At 37.4% G+C, this 24,274-nt stretch overlaps 1 protein-coding gene across 1 annotated transcript in view; it reads right to left on the reverse strand.

The window, feature by feature from the left end:
- The window catches only part of GADL1 (glutamate decarboxylase like 1), an 84,253-nt gene that overhangs the window by 54,834 nt on the left and 5,145 nt on the right, over positions 1-24,274 (reverse strand). The window contains exons 2-9 of the mRNA XM_068674455.1: positions 17,016-17,188; positions 16,747-16,873; positions 14,940-15,030; positions 14,136-14,242; positions 12,610-12,725; positions 6,778-6,857; positions 6,610-6,664; positions 3,114-3,230 (exon numbers count right to left, since the gene is read on the reverse strand). Coding sequence (XP_068530556.1) covers positions 3,114-3,230; positions 6,610-6,664; positions 6,778-6,857; positions 12,610-12,725; positions 14,136-14,242; positions 14,940-15,030; positions 16,747-16,873; positions 17,016-17,188 — 866 coding nt within the window. The remainder of the gene's footprint in view (positions 1-3,113; positions 3,231-6,609; positions 6,665-6,777; positions 6,858-12,609; positions 12,726-14,135; positions 14,243-14,939; positions 15,031-16,746; positions 16,874-17,015; positions 17,189-24,274) is intronic.

Consider the following 24,274-nt stretch of genomic DNA (forward strand, 5'->3'; position numbering starts at 1 on the left):
ATGCAGCTTTTTATTTGGACACAGTCTGGATAAGGCAGATGAAGCACCAAGCAGAAAGAATTATTTTATGTATCTTTAGTCAAAGAAGCTGTCAAGATGTTTATCCCAACTGCACAGGCTTAAGACTGATGATTTGTGATGCACTGCAAACCCTGTATCTTTTTCTGGGGATCTGCTATCTAGCCAACATTCCCCAGATGTTTGTGCAGCTGATTATTGGAGCTTAAACCTAGAGCACTATCTACATTGAACTACAGCCTGTTTTTTCCACTTTTTTTCTTTAAACTGTCAAGATCTCCATCTTCTAATCCTGTCCTCCCACTAATTCTTGCAGTTCTGTGTCATCTTCATGTTATCTTCAAATTTAGTCAGTGGAATTTTTTTTCATCCAAGTTATTAATGAAAATACTGGGTAACTTCTAACCTAGGATAGACCTCTCCTGATTTCTACTCAAAATATTCTCCCCTTTCAGCAGTGAACCACTAATAACTGCTCTCCGAGTATGATTTTCCAGCCAGGTTTTCACTCACTGCCACTGTTGCAGCTTGGCAGGCTTTCTGATGAGAATTTCCTATGAGTTATTGGCAAGACACAGTAAATGAACTGCTTCTCCTTGCACAAGACTAGAGAAAGAAGGTTTGATTGCCATAACAAATGTATGGATACTGTAATGTGCACAAAATATGGTTACTGCACTGGCTGTTGAGTGGCTTGACTGCTGAGATAATTTCATTATATTGGTATTGTCCTGAAACTTTTTCCTTAAGTCCCTTTTTCTCTTCAGTTTTGTCTCCATGTGAGAACTTATCTGCAATTTCTGACTCCAATTAAATTTAACTTCCTGAAACCCACTAATTTTATGTTGATGTTCACACATTCACCCTTCCTACAAATCATGAGCTTTATCATTTCACACTTAATGAAAAGCCTCCCTAAGGCAACCATATCAGTTTTTGGTATCAGAAAATATTCTGAAATGAGATACATCAGTGTAAAACTGCAAGTAACATCACAGACTTTCATGTAATAACTGTATAAACTGTTCTCAAGATCATTTGCAGTAGATAATGCTGATTCCCACCAATGCTGGTCCTAAATTACAGCTTTCCCTGTTTTAAAATTATTGTTTTAATAGTACTGTATATTTTTTTTCCTCCTAAGTTACAGCAGGCTCAAAAGTAGTAAGAATCATTCAGCTGGAAACAAGACCTTTCAGAGGAATGCAGATCCTGGAAAGGTTTCCAACACTATGTTCTTGCCTATAAGGCTAGAAGGAGGTAGGCTTGCTTAAAGGCAAAGAAAAAAAAATCTCGAACTCTTCACTATGTTTCTTATACACTATTTCTGATCTCACTGTACTTTTCCCATTATTATTCCAGTAAACCTATTTTTAATGGTGCTGTGAGATAAAAAGGTCACATTATGAATTACAGTCTGCTCATTTTACCATATCACATTTTTATATATACATATGTCTGATATCACTTACACGCAAAGGTTCCAATCTCTTCCCTATGCCCTGCTCCCATATAAATAGTCAGAAACTTTAAACGAAAATAAAATATCCATGCACTCAACTTTTGACAGTTCAACAGAGGGTGAAAGAAAAAATGGAAAATGCACTGATAGAACTCCTAAGAACCAATCAAGGCTGAGAATTCATTGAGAGGTTCATAACATGAATCCCATGTTAATAGAAAGATTAGTCTTCTAGACCAAAAGCTACCCAATTTATGATTGTACATTTGTTATTCTACCAGCAATCAATTAACATCTGACAGCTACAGTCACTGTGAAAACAGAAAATTAACTTTAAGATATTCACTGACATTTTTACCCTAGCTTAACAGGAGGTAAAGTTGGAAGAAGAAATGTAATTATTTACAAAACACTAGCAACTGCTTATGAAATATAGCTCAGAGTACTGCCCAGGTTCATCCCACCTAACTGAAGTTATTCAGCTGCAGGGAATGTACTAGGAGACTACGCATCATCCTCCTACAGCTGTTGGAGATGGCTCCAGCAGTGTCTATTCAGCAAAACTCAGATCCAACACAGACTTTAAATACACTGCAAACAGATGTACAAGGCACTAGCATCTAATGTGAATGTTACACTCCTGCTGAACATCTGCTGGGTCATCCTCACCAGCATACAACCACGAGGAAGTTCTGCAGGCACTTTAAATACTGGGGCTGAATTTTGTGGTTTTGCCTCCAAGAAAATGAAATTTTGAATCACACACACAGAAACTTTATTTATTAATGTCTGAGCCATTTTTTATTTGAAATGCACATCCGTGTCTATGTTATTTTTCTTTAAATACTCAACATTAAGCAAATACTTAAATTTAAAGCAGGTCTAAAAATCTCTGTTAATGTTGCTCCAGATTCTCTCATTGTTCCACGGATTTTTGCACAGCCATTCTGGGTTTGTGGCATTATCACTATAAAGAGAATCCAGTTTTAGAAAATATGAAGAGACCTACTTTTAGAAAAATACATTTATAGCTAACTCCTCCAGGTAATAAAAGGACTCAGTGATTATTCCAAAAAGGCTCATGAATGGATTTTTAAAGCCAAAGCTAAAATTATAAAGAAATGACTCAATAAAAAAAAAAAAAAAAAAATTGAACCATTTAGGAAAACTTCAGGGGACCTACAGAAAACTAACCTGTGAAACCAAATAATTTATTGTCATTTGAGCCAGAAGCATACCTTCATTTTAACCTGTATGAACCATGCACCACAATTCTAACATGTCCATTCTCCAATAGACTGTGGAAACAATCTGAAATTCTAGTTGTATATAATCATCCTTGAAGCATTTTTGCAGTCGCAAGAAGGAACAGGAAATTGATTTTAAAATCATTTTGAAATATAACCTGACAATGACAAGAAAATTTTGACTGCTTGTCACAAGCAAATTATTTGCTGGTTTTCAGCTCATGGAACACAGACAAATCAGGAAGTATTTCTGCTCTCTATGCAAAATGTATATATATATTAAAGCCCAACTTACTACTACACAGAAAAACATTAACAGTCAAAGAAAAATATCAATTATTAAAAAAAAATAAAATTAAAGAAAACTACACAGTATACAAACTCACGTCTACATGAAGCCAGAGGCCATGCTTTTCACAGATATCAGCAATTTCATCCAGAGGATCAAATGCTCCCAGCACTGTTGTGCCTGCAGTAGCACAGACAAGAAATGGTGCTGACCCCTGCAATAGGATTCAAAACAAAAAATTGTCATTCGCACTGCTCATTTCCTCCAGTATATTTGGAGAGTTGAAGTATAACAAGGTCTTGGAAAGTAGGACAGAAATGTGACAGTCTACATTTTAGTTTCCCAGCACTGAGAGCCTCATGTAGAAGTTACTGCATTTAAAAAGTGCTGACTATTTAAAAAAAAAAAAAAAAAAGTATTTCCAGCTAACACCATCACAGGGCAGACTTCACCAGTTTCAGACTGTTTTGACAGATGCTAGTTTTGTCAAGATGAAAGCACTCTAGATATTCAACATCTCTTTGTACACTGATTTTCATTTCTCAGTCTTCCCCATTTTACTACTATATTTTGCTGCCGTTCTGCCAAACACAAATCAAGCTATTAGTTCAGCCAGCAGGCTACCCCTCAGGGACATGACTCACCCCTCTAGGGACTTCACCTGCATTCCCTCTACAATGCCTATGGCTCTTTGCTGAGGGAAAAGGAACCTTCATTTAGGGAACATGACTTGCCTTGGGCAGCACTGGCATACGCCACAACTGGGACAGTCATCGCTATCTGACCCAAATGCCTGGTCTACAGCCAAGTGCAATTCTGACTGTTGTCAGGTTGCAGCCTCAGACAATTATCACAAGACATCCATTTTGGCTTTAATGGCTTTGCTCATCGTTTTCCCATTCAACCAATACCAGGTGTGCAATAGCAGAGCAGGTCAAATATAGCAGCTTGCACCTACCCTTGCAAATATACGTGCCTGCGTGTACACAGGAGCAGAAACCAAAGTAATGAAAAGAATTGGTAGGGTTTATAGTGACTTTATGACATTGACAGTGTCAGCCCTAGCAATAACTGACCAATCTCACGTGCTGGTAAACACATGCTGAAGTTACTGTTCTGCTTGTTTCAGCATCTGGCCTGCAGCATAACAATGCTGCTACTGAAGAGGCACTAAAGTTGTTATAAATCATATAATCTTGGATCCCTGGATTCATTTGCAGTGAATTAAATCTCTCAATATAAATCTCTATGCTGATGTAACATACTGTAGCTTCACTGAAATCAGACACCAGCTGAAAAATCAAACTCTACATGCAAGTCTTTTATACAGCTTCACTTCAGCTGAAATCTGATCTCCTCTGCTGTCCTCTATTTTTAAGTGTTGCTACTTTTAAAATCTACTACAGAGACAGGCAGGCTTGATTAACTTCTGCATTCTGACGGTTTTATATTTCTTTAACAGTGTAGATGGCTGTTAGGATGGTGCATAATTGTAAGGAAATTTTAAAAACAAATCATAAATTACTAAAGCAGTGAAAAGTAGCCTTGGAATAAATTTAAACTCATCTCATACATTCACAAAGGATTACCAGCCTGTAATTCATTGCATGGTCACTCTTACTACAAACTACAAAAAAAAAAAAAAAAAAAAAAGTCAATCAAACTTACAAACCAGTCTGAAGCTCAAGTACAAAACACTTTTGAGTGAAGCAAGGGCTTATCTGCTACACTTAACAGTTTCTGTTAGTATTCTCACCATTTTTCTCCCACAGCTACATCACAATGACAAAGCTTCCTCAGCTGCCAGAAGGTAACATGACTGAATATGGGGACAAGTCTAGGATCTCTACAAATTCAAAAGATTATTGTTACCATTACACCTTTCTGCAAAGAAGGGAATCATGGTTTTATTCTTTTTGCCAATAAAATTAAATAGATTTTCTTGACCAGATCCTCAAAAAAACAAGTCTAAGACTCTTGCTGTTCACAGTCAGTGAACATTTTGTGCTCCTATCACTAGTGAATACTATCATTCTATGGTTCTGTGATTCTACGAATGCATTCTCTGTTGTTTAAGAGTCATTAGAACATACAATGTAATTCACTGAAGTGTCCTTCTGTAAAAACTTATAAAATAGCACTTTATCAAGGACAGACACAGTTACTGAAGCTCAGGTGAGATGGAAAACTTCCAGGATGCCTTTAACTTCCATTAAAAGGCAAGTGAAATAGTGTTTCTCAAAGGTAACACTCCTGTAAGTGGAGCATTTTAATACAGAACATTGGTTCTAAATTGCAGAGTACTGTACTGAGGCTGACTTTTTTATTATTAACATAAATGCCAGGCAATCTTTTCTAAATAACAACCAAATTTATTACACGAACAAACAAAAAATCTGTTTTTGCAGAGCACAGATCTCATTCTCCTGCTTGCTTTCTCTTGCTTCATATTTCAGTTCTTTTTTTCCTGTGGATCACTCACATGAGCAAAGTACAGATTGTCTTTCATGGATAAGGCAAAGTACACAGAGAGGTAAGCAAGATTTTCCTAAGTAATTAGGGACACCATATATCATTAGCTATTATACCTAACGTGAAACTCCAAGGGGAGATGGTTGTTTGGCAGAAGATGTATCTAAGGAACATTTTACTGAAAGCTACTGTGACCGTGCCAGTGCATAACACAATAGCACTGCCATGCCTTTTCTGTCAGCCACAATAGTTTCCAAAGTAGGATTTCATGGTAGTCAATGTCCACGCTATGGATGTTGCACTAGCTGATTAGTATTCCCAGATCATGGACTAAGGGCTGAGCTCTGAATCCTACTGTTGTCATGAACAAACTGGAAATGAGGTGACCCAATCAAGTCAAAAGAAGATGCAATGTGCCTTTTAAGTCACATTTAGTCCCCTAAGTTCTCTAAAGTAAATTGTATTGACTATATTAAGTTCTATCTTACAGAACGTGGTAATGTAGGTTAATGTTGTCCAAATATACACGAGTACATTTCCAAATGGTGATCTATCACTTTCTGCTTGGTAAAGTCCCTGTGGGAAAAGAGGCAGAATGCAATCTCTACACTTTTCCTGCAGCACCAGAAAGGATGAAATTTAGCATTTTCAGCATGTATGACTGTTTCGGAGACAAAAAGCCTTATCTTATAGCTCTTGCTTACTGCAGAGACTAAAGCAATAGCTTCTGTAATAACAGAAAAACCTACAGTTTTCATTTGCCTTTTAAGGAAAGCAGATACTGCATATATTTCACTTGAAAAGGGATTAAGGGCAAAATAAATCCTAGGTATAGAAGAAATGTGCTAAATACTTCAGAGCAGCATTGTACTCAGTGTTTTCATTAATAGTGAACACCCTGTGGAATTTTACTCTCCAGAACAGCGTAACACCTAAGAGCCTTGGCTCGCTCCACAAGTCTGGGGCAGCTGGATTACACCTGTAAGAAAAACACTGGCACATCAACTGTCCTATTTTTAAGAGTTCACTCACTCTTAGTTTTCCTTCCTTTCACTCAGACACAAGCACACAGTCTGCATGCACTCCTCCTCTCTCCTTCATGCTTTCTCTCCCCCTCTCACCTCTTTCCTGGCCCGCTGGACTTGTTTCTCCAGTTCCTCAGGTATCATCTTACCTCTAAGGGACACAGATGTAAAACTTTTTCAGTTACATTCAAATAGGTTGGTTAGTACAGCACTACTGCATTTTAAAAGACTCAGAGATCACAACCATGGCTTTTGCTTGCTTACCTTTCATCTGTTTTGATGAAGTAAACATTCTCTGTACCAATACCCAGAAAAGAGGCTGCCTTCTTCATGGAGTAGTGACACTGTAGAAGAAAGAGAATGCAAAAAAGAAGAGTGAGTAAACAAGTAAAAAGAATGAAAAGTTCCTTAGTATAGGAAACAGCGACACTGAAATTAATTTAATATCAGCATATAACAGTCGTGACAACAGTATAATCTAACACAAAAAGCAAATTGACAAAGCTATGCAGCAAAAAGACATATCATACTTCACAATTAATGACACAGTAAAGAGCAGGAAAATAATACAAAAAAAAAAAAAACACAACAACAACAACAAAAAAAGATGTGCACCATATTTCAAACACAAACTTAGAAATAAAAAGCTCTATTACATACACATTTTTTAAGCTGATTCTCCTTTACAATGAAAAATAGAAAGTTTGTAATGTCATCAGGAAAGAATTATTAATTGTTTCATCATGTTTTAATAGAACAGAACTAAAAGTATCAATAGGTATAAAAGACAAATGCACAAGAAGGAAGGTCCAAAGGCTATTGAACACAACAGCCTAGAGGCAACCTATAGGTCTGAAAGCCCAAAAGCACCACTCCTCGTAAACTGGGATTAATTAGAATGTATATAGAAATGCCTAAATCTTCTACCACTTCATAATTCCAATGTTTTCTATACATTTTCTCAACATCAGCTGTTGGCCACTGCCAGAGACAGGATACCATGCTAAATTGACCTTTGGTCTGATCCAGCAATTCTGGTCTCATAGTCTCAAGTTCAAGTCCCAGGACTTACCGATGTTTTTAAAGGTGGTACAGTCAGGACTTCCAAAGCTTTCAAATTCCTATCTCTGAAAAAAGACCTAAAAATCCTCGTGTTTAGACCAAGGTTGTCCACATTAATTTCGATCTTGAAAGCCATTATGAAAGCAAAAAGGCTTTACATGGGACTTAGCACATAAATTAACATGGATTTTGCAAGAAGTTCCAGTTTGGACCTATCTACGTTTCCACTAATTATTATTTCAGCAAAGAATTTTAGCTAGGTCTCACCACAGAAATGTCTGTAAATGAATGCAAATGAGTACAGAAACACATAGTGCACTTCTCACTTTACACTGAATAAAGGGCATTAGTGTATGAAGCCTGTAATGTGACTGTAAAAGATGTCCCTTCACCTGACCAAAGGATTTTAGAAATTGGTTTTTATTCAATCAGAAAGAGGTGACATGTCTCAGGTGAAAAGGATACTTGAGCTCACTGTCCACCCTGTACTTTGTACACTTTTTTTCTGTTAAACTAATAGTCAAGGCTTTATGTTACCATCTTTCCAATGTTCACCATTATAAGCTAGGACCTGCTCTGTTGTGGGTACTGTTGTTCCAGCATAAGAGTCTTATTCCAAAATAATAGTATGCTGAACTCACGCAGCTTAATCCATCTTCCAGAGTTGCCTGGGAATTCAAAATGCAATAACCTTCTTAATCTGAACTCATTATTAAATATCAAAACTACTCTGAGCAACTTGTAGCATGACAAATGCCTACCCACTCATGTCAGTGGTGTCAGTTTTGAGAATATCAGCATCTCATAGGACTATACAGTTCTCTTCTCAGAATAAAGATCATCCAAGCCTTGGATTATCACTTCTCAAAAAAAAAAAAAATTAAAAAAAAATTAACATTATTACTGAAGAGTTAAATAACTCATATTCCAGCAACTGTGAAGATGTCTAGAATTGTTGCTTTTCATACAGGAGGTGAAGCCAGGTGGATAATTAATTCAATTTTCTTCCAGAGAGTTCACATAAATGCAGTTACAGCAGAACATAATTATGAAAAATGTACAACATTTTAATGTGTGGGTATGAATATATTAGGGGTATTAAAGCCTGTCATGCTGATTTTGATGAGACAGATGATCTCAAAGGCCTCTTTTTCTTTTTGACAAAAAGGTTTTCCCCATCATCGCCCACTTTTTAAATACAGGCATGCAAAAATACTACCTGATACTATCTGGTAGTTCTAAGAACTCCTGGTTTTGTAACATGACACATTCACAAAGCTTTTAGGACTCATTTATTTAGACTTTTACAAGAATAACAAGATACATAGGTAGATAATTAGTCATACATTATATCGATAATGACAACATGACTGTAGCTATGTTTTGCTTATTAGAAGTTTGGAGATGTTTTCAACAACTTAGTGAATAATTTGAAATACCAGTAGCCTCTATCATTGATTTCTGTCCATTTGGTTCAAATGAAAGGTATGAATCACTTGGAATAATATGACTGCTTCACATTCAGAAAGCTGTAGGTCTGCAAAATCAGCATACTAACAAAGAAGCTATCACTAAATCAAGTATTTTAATATAAAAAAAATAGGATTGGAGAAAGATAAGAGGCTTGAGCACATCAGAGATTATACCAAAGAGCATAAGGAGGGAGCAGAATAAAGGGAATGCCAAAACAAAACAGGTTGCAAGATACACTGTTTCTCAAATGCTTCTGTTCCTCCTTCTGTCCTACTGAAGACCTGAAAAAAATTGGTAGGTCTACAGTAGGACAGAAAAGGGACAAGACATATTAAAACGTAGAGTTGGAATATGTTTCTTTTGATGAATAATCTTTCAGTTTTATTGTTTGAATACATACAAGAATTTCCTTTTTTCACTATCATAACCAGAAGCTATTACACTAAGTTACTCCACGTCATTTAAATATATATATATACACACACACCAGAGAATATTTAGCAGCTCTAGTCACAACATCAACTAGTTCATTTGTTCATAGTGCCCTTTCCAAAGAGAAAGGAATACTCAAGATAAAAGATATGTACCTAGATTGTATACATAATATCAAGTAATAATTTTTAGTACTATGAGTTCAGATTTCTCTTGCCATGTCTTCTGTGGTTTTGTTTGGACATATTCAATCGGTAGCCATTAGGAGTGAGAAGTGAATGCCTTTAGGCACAAGATCAAACCAAAACAGTGCATTTAAGATGTGCTCCTGTAGTCTTTTAACTACAGCTAGACAGTTTTCTTTTCCTAATGACATTTGCAAAGATAAAGTACTTTGCCAGTGTGTTCATTAAAATAGAAGATAGATTTGGATTTTCTTGATTTTAAAGAGTTTCCTAGAAACATGATTGCATAAAGCAATTACAATTTTATGAGATTTTATTACTCATTTTTGCCTGCTGTAATTTCAACAGGGGACAACATGGTGCGTTAATGTTGTGTTCTCCCACTTTATTACTTTCATGATCAAGTTGCATTGGGGAGGAATTTGGTTTCATTGCATCCAAAAAATTGCTCGTATAAGCATATATGTTTCAACTGTTTACACATACACTTGTACCCTCAAATTGCCTCAAATTTCACTAATTCCTACCTTTCAGATCAATGTAAAAAGTTCTTGGGTTAGAAAAAAAGTTGAAATGGAATTCAAATAGTGAAAAATAATCAAAATGTGGGCTCTGTTCTACAACTACAGCTGTGTTCAGGTATTACAGAAACAATGATAATGCCTCAAGAAAGTGGGAATTAATTTGTCTACAGCTAACTCTATCTCAAGAAGAATCACTGTAATTGTCCAGCAAAAGAATGTGGTTACATCATTTGGCCACAATTTTAAGTAGCTTAGCATTTTACTTGAAGGCATTTTTGCTGTTGGCCAAACAGAGCTTTTGAGGACCTTCAGTGGGTCACACATTAAAACATACATCTTCAGATTATCCACAAACATACACAGAATACATAGCCCCAGGTCACATAAAATTAACTCAGTGACAAGTTCATGCATTCCCCTGCTCTACAGCACGGCAACTCTTTCCGTCTGCCAAGTGCCAGACTGGAACTGTGGGACTTGGCAACTCAAGGCAAAAATCATTTCATTTCAACACAGTGTTGAAGCCAAGCCCTGAAATAACATGAGTGTCTTGAGTTGACAGTGTGTTTTTGTGTTTTAACTCCTTATCAATACTCTCAGTTCATTACAGCCTCATGGCTTCCCCATGCCAACACTATTTGCCTTACCCACTTTTAAAGCTAAACACTGGATGTAACTTTTCCATTTTTTTAATATATATATATATATTTTTTTTTATTTTATTTTTTAATTGCTTGCACAGTAAAAAACAGGTCTATGCCCTCCAGGTACTTCTGAAAACAATAACAAAATGCTAAACAAAAGAAATCTCAAGATAAAAGATAATAATTGAAGAGTGTGTGATATGAGCACTTGTGTACTTTTCAGTGTTGGCCATTTATTAAATATAATTGTAATAATACTACGTATCTGAATTAAGCTAACTTCCAAAAAGTAACATAACTTGGACTCAGTACAGATGAATCTAAAATAAGGATACATGAATACATACATCTCCTCCCTTATAATGAAGGATAAGAGCTAGAGATATTAAACAACAGTCACAACATCTAGCTGTGTAAAATGGCAGTTTTAAAGCAAGTGATTACTGAGTACTAAAGACAACATGGTTTTTTGAATCAAGCAAAGTATAACAGATGAAGCCTATTGTCTCACAAGTAATTTAACAATTTATTTTTTCTGGTTAATTCTGTGTTTTACGGTTTTCATCTTTGTGGTAAAGCAAAAATACCAAATTAATTTAATTTGTTTGGTTTGGTGTAAGAGCATATTTTTATTTAAATCTTTCAATTAAATCAAATGTTAGTTTATGATGAAAATTCTCCATGCTTCATTTCAGAAGCATTAAAATAAAGGGTTTCAACCTCATTTTTTCCTCCTGAGCTATTCTGAAGATGAAATGTGATGAATTAAGCATGAACTGGCATGTCATTTTCATATACATGTTTTTCAGAAAGAAAAATATTGACATAAAAATACAACTTTAGGACATTTGGATTCAGTTTCAGAATATACATGTTGTCTTGGGCAACTTACACAATGCTTGTGTCCCTCAGGCCTCTTCAATATAAGCATCTCTTGCCTACTTACCCTGCAAACTGTTTGGGGCATAAAAAACTTAAGAACTAAAATTATGTCGCTAACTATATACTTCCTAATACAATGAAGTCCTCACTGCCACTGGGAATTTTGTACAGTGGAGTCTGTAATAATACCTCTGCACTAAACCAATGAAAAACTTAAAATTGGAGGGACAGGTGAGAGAAAAGAGCCTCTAAAAAATATATTAATTACCTTCAGAATAAATGTATGAATGTAAATCTATTTCCCAAGGGCAGATATTATTCAAAAACCTTTAGACTTGCCACATTTCTCCATTATTTAAAAAAGAGCTGTCTAAAGATCCAGCAGGTTCTGCCAAAATACTTTATGGTAGGTTTGGCTTTCTACCACAGAGAATCTGTGTTCAGATACAGGGTATAGTGGGAGCTGCAGAGAGCCATTTCACAGGTCCATGAGTGCTCAGCTCAGTACAAATTAAACTTGCAAGAAAAAGCTTTGACGTTTGAAACCTACACATGGTTCCTGCCAGACTTTATGCTGTGGGAAATCAAAAGCTGCAGACCTCTATAACATCCCACATGCATTCATCTTCAGGTTTGCCCCAGATACAACCTTTTCTTTTATCTGCTGTTCCCAAGAACGCAAGCATCTGTTGTTGTGGTCTAACAAGAGAGCTTCTGCAGGGAAATTTGTCATCCAACTTCTCCATATAGCTTCGATATTTCATATCATTCACTGATGACAAACTCATTGCACCAGGGCTCCATCAGATAGGCAAATATAATTTTGCAGCCATTGAAAAATAAAGTTCATTGTTAGAAGCTCTAAAATGAATACAAAAGCTTTTTTGTTTTTACCTCTTCTGAAGTGAACAGGACTAGTCTTGGCAAACCTGAAAGCCCTTTTTCTTTTATCTCAGGACAAAACTTGTATCTTGCCAAGTTCATAGCATACATATTAGAAACAGAGCCACCTGCCGAAAGAGAAATACATGAATCATATTAACCATAATTCTAGCACATTTCTGGTGTCTGAGTGCTTGACATATTAGGCAGAAAATAAACCATAGTATGCACCCATAATAACTTAATTCCTCCCCAAAAACCTACAGATATAAGAACTGTGGGCTCTTCACCATGAATGGAAACAGCTGGTTTGAATACTCCTTTGAGGTATTTCCTAAATAAGTAAGAATTAAAGAAGTAAGAAATAAGAACAGCCCTCCCTGGCAGAGAATACCCTGCAACAGAGCCTTCTGATAGACACCAAAGCAGCACCAGATCAGCTGCCTATACTGAGCTCAACCGTTGCTATACCTAACAGAGCCTAGATCTCTCAGGCAGCCAGAGTATTATGAGGAGAAAATGGAGGAAAAAAAAATAGAAAATCCACAGGGAGTCGGATCTGAAAGATCTGCAAGGTATGATTTGGACAGGTTTTATTTACTTAAAAGAAAAAGAAAACAAAATAAGAAAAACCTTACATAAAACTAGCATTAAAAAGTACAATTTGTTTAGCTATTGGCAGTATCTTGGTAAGTTTGAATTAAGCACTTCTACATTTAAAGCAAGGATTCTACTGAAAGTACGCATCAAATCTGACATAAAAAAATCCATATTATTTTTTTTTCCCACAGATGTTCCAGGGGATTTCATTTTATTTATTTTTCTACCACTTGCATGTAGGACTGAATTCCTGGCCTTGTTTTGTGTTGTTTTTTTTAAGGGCTGGCACTAAGTTCATTTCCTCATTTAATTGATTTTCCCATACCCAACTTAGATATGAAAGTTTCACATCCAACATAACTTAGAATAATATCATTACACTTAATTATTTCCATGTACAGGATTGGAATGCTGCTTTTCAGAACATTTGAAAACTGTGGCCAATCAAGAAGCTTAAGAAATATTTGTTTGACTGGTCTATTTGTAACATTTCAAAAAAAATAACAAAACTCAAAGAAATCAAACTCATGACAAACCCACTAAAACAAACTCTGGCTCCCACATGTGATACCCAGGATACACACTTCAGTGCCTCTAGGCACCACTGCTTGGTGTCTAGCAACTACATCAGCTCCGTCTGTCAACCAGTGACTCAGTCCAATAAAGCTGTTGGTATTGTTGTTATGAAGTTCAGGAAGGGCTTCAGTTGCAAGCAATTTATTTCCACACAATTATATTTAGAACAGTTTTCATTCAGATGCTGATCAGATTCACATTCTATTAGAAATACCTAAAACAAGCCTGGATGTCATAGTTTCATCTGTGCATCACTGGATTTTGCATGCGTTTTCAAATAGCCTACACAAATCAAATGTCCACTGAATTACTATATTAGATGGTTTATCATTACTCATCCTGAAAATGTGAATTGTTCTTACCTGGATTAAATATGCCATCACCTTCTTCCCAGCCTATGAACTCAATCATTTTCTTGATGACTGTCTCTTCCACTAACAGAAACACAGGGGATACTTCATATGTATATCTGAACAAAAACAAAAGCATAATGATTGGTGTTCAGATTACGCAACTCATGCTACAGAATCTTGCGAAAATTAGAGGTTTTTAATTAAAAGCTGACCACCATCAGCAGTAAAACTCTAAACTAAAAACACCATGGATCTGACACAGAAGAGCAATTGTTTAGTTCCTGACAGCATCACATTGACAGTTCCACTCTCAAAGTAATACATCTGAGTTTGATTTTAACATAGGTCACAATGCTTAAGCTTCAGCTATAATGATCTATTGCAAGCAGCAATCACATTTTTGTTTAGGCTTTATATCTGCAAGTAAATAGTAGACAGGTAATCATTTGCATTCAGCTCTGTGCAGTGTGCTTCAAAGGAAGCAAACAACTGAGTAAGTTTGATTAATTCATTTTTATATTTTTTATGCACTAAGTAAGAAAAAAAGTCTAGGTTTAAAAGTGTTGGAAAAAAAGACCTCTCTTCTTATGCCCCAATTCACAAACTAGGAAAATCATCAGCTTAGCCAACTTTCCGCTGAGCTATTCAGCCAATCCAGACTGTATTCTTTCCCAAATTCCTGCACAATTCCTACCTTCTCCTTTATAACACTGAAAACCACTGAAAACAGAAAATGATGGGGGGAAGGGAGGAAGCTGTTACTTCAAAAAGCATGCTAGATTCATCATTAAGAGTACAAAAAACTACACTTACACACTTGGGTTCAATGCTTCGGTAATGAAACGAGCCACTAATGAGTAATAATCTATTCCAGCATACAGCTGATTGAAAAATCTTGGATGACCTGAAAATATAGATGAAAAGCAAGCAATGACAGAATGTACATGAAAAGAGAATATATCACAGGCTCTCTCAACTGAATGCCGATCACTGCAAACCACAGTTCATTCCATCATTCTCTCAGTATTTTATGGACATACTGTCCTTTCTTCAGGAGAGACAAACCTTTGAAAGTAAAAGTCACAAGCCTTTTCAGGTCTCAAAACAAGGTTTGAAAGACGTAAATAGAGCACAGAATGAATGTGGGTTATTCACAAGTTTTACAAATCAAAAAAGAAGTGACTGACAACAGAGTATGCATGGTGGCCTTTACCAGCAGCCTCTAGAGGCTGTGATGGACATTCAGAGACATTTTGCTCAGCAGTAGAATACGGGAGCCTGCCGATCCCAGGCAGCTGTGCCTGTGCTCCCACCAGAGACTCAGTGCTGGTATAGGGAGGCAGTGTAACAGTCTGGAAAAGCTTGCTGCAGACTTAGAATGAGAAGCTGAAAGGAATTGTTTACCTGCCTCGAAACACTGAGATATAACTAAATTATGAGAAAAATCTACATTATTGCTGACTCTACTAGCAAGTCAGTTCGGCGAAGGAGTCACCACCTAAATTTTAATCCACTGCATAGTATTCCTACATGTAAAGTCAGATAAACTGTATGGCTCTATGCATACTAGAGCTGAGGCTTCAATAAATGTTTATACTTAGATTAAAAACTATTTGCACAGCAAATTTTTCATATTTAATATTCTTTCCAAAGTGACAGTGCAACAAATGGAAATTTGAAGTCAATTTACAAAAGTGAGATAAACAGAATGTCTTCCATTAACTGACTAATGATATCTGCATATTATTAGTGCACTGTCCCTTTAGATCAGTATTAGTACTTTTCTATGGTTTTCAAAGGCATAGGTTCACCTTCAAAATTAGTTTATGGTTTTACTTACTGTAGCAACAGTGACTGTAGCAGGGAACGTGCCCTGGAAATACACAGCTATTATATCACATGTCCTTCTCACTTTCCAATATACATCCTAAGCTGTGTCACATCTGAAATCCTGAGCTTCTGATATAGCACACTACTTCCTGAACAGATGTTATTCATCCCTCTTTTGCTAAGATTGAATTGTACTTCACATGTTGCCGAAAGGTTAGCTGTAGAGAACTAATCTTGCAGAGATGTCATGTACTGTCTCTAAAACACTGCAGGCTCTTCTTCTCACAGCGTCTGGAACAGGAATTACTGCCTATCAGCAAATTAACATCCTATAAGACTATTGCTCCGTAGAAAGCAATAGTAAAGGCAGGATGATCATCACTAAGAGTACATCCTTGTTTGTACAAGGGTGACTCCGCTCATGAAATTACATACAAAAGTTTTTTTTCTATCTACTTTGTTAGACTGTTATGTCATACCTGTCTAGGCAATTTTCACAAGACTTCAAAAGGACAGAATCTACCATGAACAACAACAGCATTACAGGAATTAGCTTTTGATTAGCTTCCTTTGATTATACCTTTTAGTAAATCATAGACACCTATGGTGAGTAGCATTCAGTCAAACAACTGAAACCCAACCAAATATTTGCATGCTTGTAGAGGCAAGTAGAAAGCAAACATTTAAACCCCTGTTTTTTCTGGAAGATAACAGAACTTTATAGGCATTATCCTGTCTTCCTAGGTTAGCATACAACAAAATTAGACAACACTAGAAATTGCATTCCTACTGGTTTTGACGCTGTATTGTATAACATCCTGGCAGAGTTGCAAGAGTTTCTGATGAGATTCTCCAGTGTCTCTCATTTCCAGATCAAGAATCTTCTTCAGTGTTTCCGGGGCCCGCCATTCACAAACCTAATGATAGGTAGGAGGGAGACACCAGCAGTGAACAGGTTAGCTGAAAGGAAGTCATAAAGGTACCAGGTAAGCACCATGTTCGGCACTGTTTTCCAGAACTGCCCATTGGAGTGAAGCATGCCACCAGATAGTGCTTTACCTTTTCTGTGACATCATTAGCTTTCTGGATCACTTCTTCCATGATAATCTTACAGGCCTCTTCCACAAACTTCTCTCCTGCTTTTGAGTCCATTATTGGACCATTTAAGATGACCCCATCCACCAAGACAGCATTCTTTTTCTTCTGGAGCATATCCTGTTTGCAAATACCAACTGTAAGACAAAAAGCTCTGCGTTAGACAAGGCCTGGGCAACTAAATCATAAACTACTCAATATTTGTTCTTTGCTGATTATTCTGTGAATGTAAGGAAAAGAACACATGGCCTTTCCACATGTACAAAAATCCTAGATTTTGGTGGAAAAATCTTTGGAAACATCACAAGCAAATTGCTTGTGTTACTTTACACATAGAGTGGTACTACATACCATATAGCTGGCTATTACTGTGTATCTGCTGCTTTCTCTAGCATACGAAAGCATGCAAGGCACTTTCCAACCTGGGAGGAAAATGCAGTTCTGGCTTAGAACATGATACAGTTGGATAAACAGAAATGAAGCGAGATAATAAGCACTTTCCTCAGCTGAAAACATCTCCCTGCACATCAGCCCTCAAGCTCCCCCTTTCTTCCATGATGCAACTTCCCACATCTTTCTGCTCACCCTTCCCACCAGCCAGTTCTATCGCAGAGTCCTCCATGTCTTTTGCAAAGCTTCATTGACCCCACCTCCACAAAGACAAAACCTTTTGAGATTCCCATCACTATCACATACCTGCTCTTCTCTTTTCTGTCTTTACCCTATTAAGTGACCTGAGCCACCTGTTAACTTGCTGTATTATCCTGTGTATTCACTTCTCCACTGGTGATCACCTCCCTCACCTTTATCCATGAGATGTATTCTCCTGATGTGTTGCATAAACACATGGCTACTCCCTCCTTTACATTACTTCTGAAAGCACATCCAGGATGCTTATACAACACTGGACAACAGAGGCAACTGCGTATCTATTTCATGTATTGATTGCATATGCTGAGATCAGGACTCCAGCTTTAATCAACATGAGGATAAAGACGAAAGTGAGACATTAGGAGATACCAAGAGAACAGACATTTGAAACAGTATAGCACTGAAAGGAGAAGCAGTAACTACCACATCTGAATTACCTGGGTTACAGACGGCATCTGTATGAGCTTGCCATAGAATAGCTACCATCTATGAAGCCAGGCAGCATTGCCTCAGAGGGTCTTTTTGAGCCAAAGCTCCAGTGAAGATGTTGGATGGGTAAGGATGTATGTAGGAGAAAATTTTATGCCCAAAACAACTTTACCATCTGCTTTGCTTTTTTCTCCAGTTGCAAAGCACAGATGAAAGGGAGCTTTTTCATAGGTCTAAACAAACAACCAAGTTTCCAGAAGATTGCAAGACAGTCTGACACTCATCATGCTCATCATAATTACAGTTTATCATCTCCAGGATATAGAAGAACAATGTTGCTTGCCTGGAAAAGTGAAGATCTTCGGAGTCCATTGGCTGAAAGAAACCCTGTCAATCCCATGGTAACTCAGAGGAGCTATTCAGTTTACTTTCACTTGTTAAGACAGATATTACAAATGAAATTCTAGCATAGGATGACAAATGATACACCAAGCCTCTGCATTTCCAAAATTGCTTCTATTTTTGATCCAAAGGAGAAATATTTTGATGAACAGAACTTTTGTATATTACTGTAGAAGAGGTATATACGTTCTTGTGGGACAGATACAGAACTAGCAGGTAAACAACATTCCATCTTCATCAAGCAAAGAGGGAAAATCCTCTACATCAGAGAGCTCAGTTCTGAACATCATGATTCCTAGCATACCACAGCAGGGGCATCGTATAGAAATTGCAGCTTTAAAGTCTTAGAGGTCCCTCTCTGAAAGGACAAGCTAGTAGGTCAACTTTACAAGACCTAAAACATCACGTATTAAGGAATGGGAAGAGACCAGGTCTTTGGGCAGGCAGAATAGGAACTATTTTTGGATTAAAAGTCAAACCTTTTATGTATAAACAGCTTCATAAAGTACTAACCAGAGCTTAATATAAACACAGAAAAACTCAGTCTTACCATCTGGAGATCACAGAAGCATTTAGGTTGGAAAAAACCTCCAAGATCATCAAGTTCAACCATCAACCTGCCCTACCAATTCCCATCAGTAAACTATGTCCCTTCGTGTCACATCCAGAAGTATCTTAAATATCTCCAGGGACAAGGATCCCATCACTGCCCTGGGCAGTCCACTCTAATGGCTGACCACCCTTTCCATGAAGAAATTATTCCCCATGTCCAGTGCAAACCTCCCCTGGTGCAACTTGAGACTACTTCCTCATGTTCTATCACTGGTCACCTGAGAAAAGAAGTTGACACCCTCCTCACTGCAGCCTAGTTGAAGAGAGCGATGAGATCTCCCTTCAGCCTCCTCTTCTCCAGACTACACAACTCCAGTTCCCTCAGCCACTCCTCATAACGCTTTGTTTTTAGTCCCTTCACCAGCTTCACTGCTCTCCTCTGCACACACTTAAGCAACTCAATATCCTTCTTATAGTGAGGGGCCCAAAACTGAACACCTTACTGGAGGCGCAATCTCACCAGCACTGCGTACCAAGGGATGATCACTTCCCTGGTCCTGCTGACTACACAATTTCTGATGCAGGGCAGGATGCCTTTGGTCTTTTTGGCCACTCAGGCACACTGCTGGCTCATGTTCAGATGCTACCATCTCCATGTATGTCAACGGTGTTTTGTTTCTATGAAAAAGAGGATAAGATTTGAAAAAAAACTATATGGGAGATTATAATCTCTTGCAGAGCACAGATACTAGTACTAACTTTTTTCTTTTTTTCCTCCAGAAATCTCCCAAAGATGTTGGAGCAAGAGAGCTTACTAACTCCTCTTTTTCCTCTGCTGCACTCTCCAGTCTCTGCTAAAATCAGAGCTATGTAAAGGCTTTCTTTGGTAACTCCATCAGCACCAGTTTTGACATGTTTGCATAGCAAACAGTTACCAGTGCTTCCATGACTTTTTATAGAATTCCTCTAAGATCATTGCAAAGGAAACACTGAACTTAAAGTTACATTTTTCCTGCCAGGTCCTTAGGATGATGGGTCTAACAACAGCTCTGTATGTTAAGCAAATCTATTAACCTTTACACACAGTTTTACAGTCTCCAGAGGATACTCTGTGGAGCCTCAGGAGGAAGACATCCTATGGAAAATGGGTGACAGCCCACTCCTAACTCCCAAAGCATCTGTGTTGGACCTCAGACACAGTCTTTGAAAGAGAAATGCAAAGCAGAGGGGTCAGAAGGAATGGAGGGAAAAGAGCCTCGATTTCAACAGCAATTTACCTGTGTAAGGCTCTAGTAAGGAGCTGGGGACTTAGCCCACACTATAGTACATGAAATAATATACCTTGAAGCTATTAAACAAAAAATAGTGAGAAAATGGTAATCACCGTTTCAATCTGAATTTGCTGAGCTAAATTCCACCCCACAACATAGTATAAGGTTAGTAATGGAAAATAATAGAAACAACTGTTTCACAAATCAGCAGCTAAATTGGGTGCAAGCATAAACATTTTCTGAGCTAAAGGTATTCAGGTTCTGCAAACTACTGTTGGATAAATATACTCATGATTTTACTGCAAATCCTATGATACTTAATCCTCTACTTATAACAGTCTGATTTCCAGAGTTCTAATGAGAATCTTAAACTCCTCTTTGCTCAAAAATGAACTTGTCTCCTCTCAGTTGCAGCAAAGACCTTGAAGAGGCAAACCGAGTGGATGATACAAGTCGAAATTTCCAGAACAGAGCCTATTGTTTAAATTGCTTTTCTTTTTAACCATATTTTTTTTAAAAGATCCCATGAACAATGTATGGTTATCAAGAAACATTCAAGTTTCACTTCTCATGTCACATTACTCAAGTGAAATGACATGCCTTCTCCAAGTACAGCCTCCAAACATTCACACTGTCTTTCTAAGCTGATAATTTACTGTTTCTTTATCAAATAAGAATAAAATGCTTAAAAAAAAAATCAAATATTTTAGTTCATTTGCATATCTTTGTCTCAAACACACCTTATTGCATTAAAGGAATGCAGCCAGTCATCTGTTCCATGTGGAGCCCATATGTACCTTTTCTGTTGTTTATGAACAACATGGTATGCAAACAATCTATACTGCTTGTGGCAGCAACAAATATATCTTTTTCATTTAAGATTACAGAAACAGACTCCTAAACAGACTCAGAAAACAGACTTCCAGGAAGTGTATCAAATGCAATTTCTGCCAAATGGCTCCAGGCTTGGAACAGAACAAAAACTTTACCAAATGGAAGTGTCTTAAATCAGAGATTAAGGATTATTGACTGTTTAAGATATCTTTCTGCAAAAGAGAAGACTTGATCCTGCTCTAATTTAAGGTAATTGGAAATTTAACCACTGGCTTCACCAAAAGCAGAATCAAGCTCATAATTCTGATTTTTCATCCTGAATGAAATATTCTATTACAGAAGCTTAAGGTTTTCTAACTAACATTTCATTTTTATGATCAATATTACTGTCCCAGCAGAAAAGAAATTAATTGGAGCTGAAATAACACAGAGAAAAATAAATATTTTTCAGATGTTGCCCTATCAATACGTAAGAACCAAGTACTTAAAAAGCTGTGTGTATTTCTGTAAACATATAGAAACTTTCTCTGCTACATTCTTGCACTGTAAAAAGGAATTGTAGCCCTGCAGTTGGCACATTCTGACAACATTGAGAGAGCACCATAAAATGCCTAGAAAGCTTTACCGCTCATAGGGAGGTGACAAAAACAGAAGGGGGTAGTTGTGAAAGAGTGGCTTGTGCTTGAAAGCAAGAACCAAATCCTATTCAGTTTATACTACTGGTACCACTGGCTGTTCAAGTGAATGAAAAAGGTTGACTTCGACCAAAGACTGGCTTCTGCTTTGTAACAAAAGCAGCAACAACTGCCAACATCAATCAGAAACGGATTTTACATTTTTCATCCTGCATGATCTAGCCATGCTTCTTCACTCAAAAGATGTCAGTCTTTTCTTTCAGTGTGTCAAGCAAAAGAAAACAAGGGAACTTCACCACTGGGACTCCATACCGCCACATTTAATATATTATTACGGTGCTGTATCATGTATTGGGATATTAAAATGCAAATTTGTCTCATTATGCAACTACTAGAATCCCTTGGCATAAGTAATCTACACAGACACTTCTTTAATCACTGCTACGGATATCTCTAGGACTGAAATAAAGTCACTCCAGTTTTCAGGCAGATGCACTGTTTCTTAGCAAATTGATTTCTCAGGTTTGCTGGCAAGCAAGAGGGATGCAGCTATCTAGAATCCAGTATACAAGTTAACTTGGTGCCCTGGGAAAGACCCACGTGAAAACATACATATGCACAGGTGTGACAAGGCTCATTGCCCCAGCATGGTGTCCTCCTGGATGGTAGGTTTACAGACACAGCCTGTGGACAGGGAACAATTTGGGTGCTTCCATCTTGAGGGTCTGCAACAGCCGTCTGCGCAGGAATCCTCTGACCATGAACATGTAGAAATGACCTTTACAGAGCAGGGCCTGAGGAAGACAAAAGCACTTGTGTCTGGACTCAAAGGCTGCTCAGCAGACTCTGAGCACTGAATGGCATCACCACAATGAGCCCTATTCTCCATCCCATGCCTGAACTTCCCATTCCTAAAGGAAAGGCTGGGAGATTAGAGGGAATCCTGGAGATGGGCACCAGCAGTGGACGTCCCACCAGGAATGCAGGTCCATGCTAGGAGCCAGGTTCTGCTTTCAGAGATGCTTCCAGGGCCCTGAGTGGGCACTGCTGTTAGGTGAATGCTCATAACATTGCACCCAGCTGCTGCATGGCAAGTGCTTGTTATACAGAACAGTACCACAAGGACACACTACAACAAAAATTAAAAGCAGACAAAAGGAACAAGAACTGGGAACCTTTATGCAGGCAAACCTCAGGAAGAGATGTTAATATTAAAATAATGACATTTCAAAGCCTCACCAACTAACTGAAGGAATGATTCATGCTGTAACATTTGCAGTTAGGAAAAAAGGCAGCATCTAGTTGGAATTCACCTTGATCCAAAGCTGGGGAACGGCAGATGCCAGCTCTGAAATGGAAATCCTAACTCCCTGACCCCAACAAAATTCTCTCAGCTCACATTTTCAAAATTCTAACACCTGTCAACAGAGTAGAGAGCATCTGATACATTAAACAGCCTTTATTTTAATTAAAAGTTGTTTATTAGGAAGGAACTTTTCATGCCCTTTCCTTTTTCTGCAGGGAAGTGGCTATTTTTGCAACATTCAAGTCAGACCCGGGCACTGTGCATGGGATACAGGGTTAGCAATGTCAGGGAGAGGAGTATGAATGCAAATGACTAATGTGTGTGTGACCCACACTGAATGTAAAGAATCCAATCTCTGCTTCCCACTGGAAAAGATTGAAGTGAAAATAGAAGGGTTATTTTTTTTTTTTTTTTTTTTTCTTCAAATGGAAGTCCTGCAACTTGATTTAAAAGAGTGTATGACAGCCTGTAATTTCATGCAAGAACTATATTTTTAGTCATAACATAAACAATTTTTAATGCCAGTCTTTGAAAATTCAACTAAGAAAGCAGTAATTTACTAAAAACTGAGTTGTCTGGGATTCAATGCAAGTTAAATGTAAAAACTGATGAAGAGTAAATTTATTTTTAGAAAGTTTTACTTCTACATTCAATTTGCAGTCAAAACTTTTACCCCCTCTCACTTTTTCTTAATATCATAAACACTTCCACATTTTGTTTCCTACAAATAATAATAATAATAATAATAATTGTTCACTAATTTATGTCTACAACATTGCTCTGAGATACACCCTTATTTATTACCATAGGAAATGTAGTGCATTGTAAATCAGGATGTAACTTTCCAGCCCACCAGGTCCTCTGAACCAGCTCCCATGTAGACCTTCATAATTTATTAGTATCTTATGTATAGCAAAGTAGTTCAAACCTTGTTCGAAACAAAGCAATCTACCTCATGCAGACCTGTTCCTTCAGCAGCATCCTTACTGTGCTATAAATTCATGTTTTAGCTCACTACTCTTTCCCTGTTCAGACCAGCCCGAAGTACTTCAGGTCACAGACCCATTGGTCCTACTTATGCAAGTTGGTGATAATCTTTACTTTCTCTTTAACTTTCCATTGTATACACTGACAATTCCCTAA

Source organism: Anas acuta, chromosome 2, assembly GCF_963932015.1.
Source record: "Anas acuta chromosome 2, bAnaAcu1.1, whole genome shotgun sequence".
NCBI lineage: Eukaryota > Metazoa > Chordata > Aves > Anseriformes > Anatidae > Anas > Anas acuta.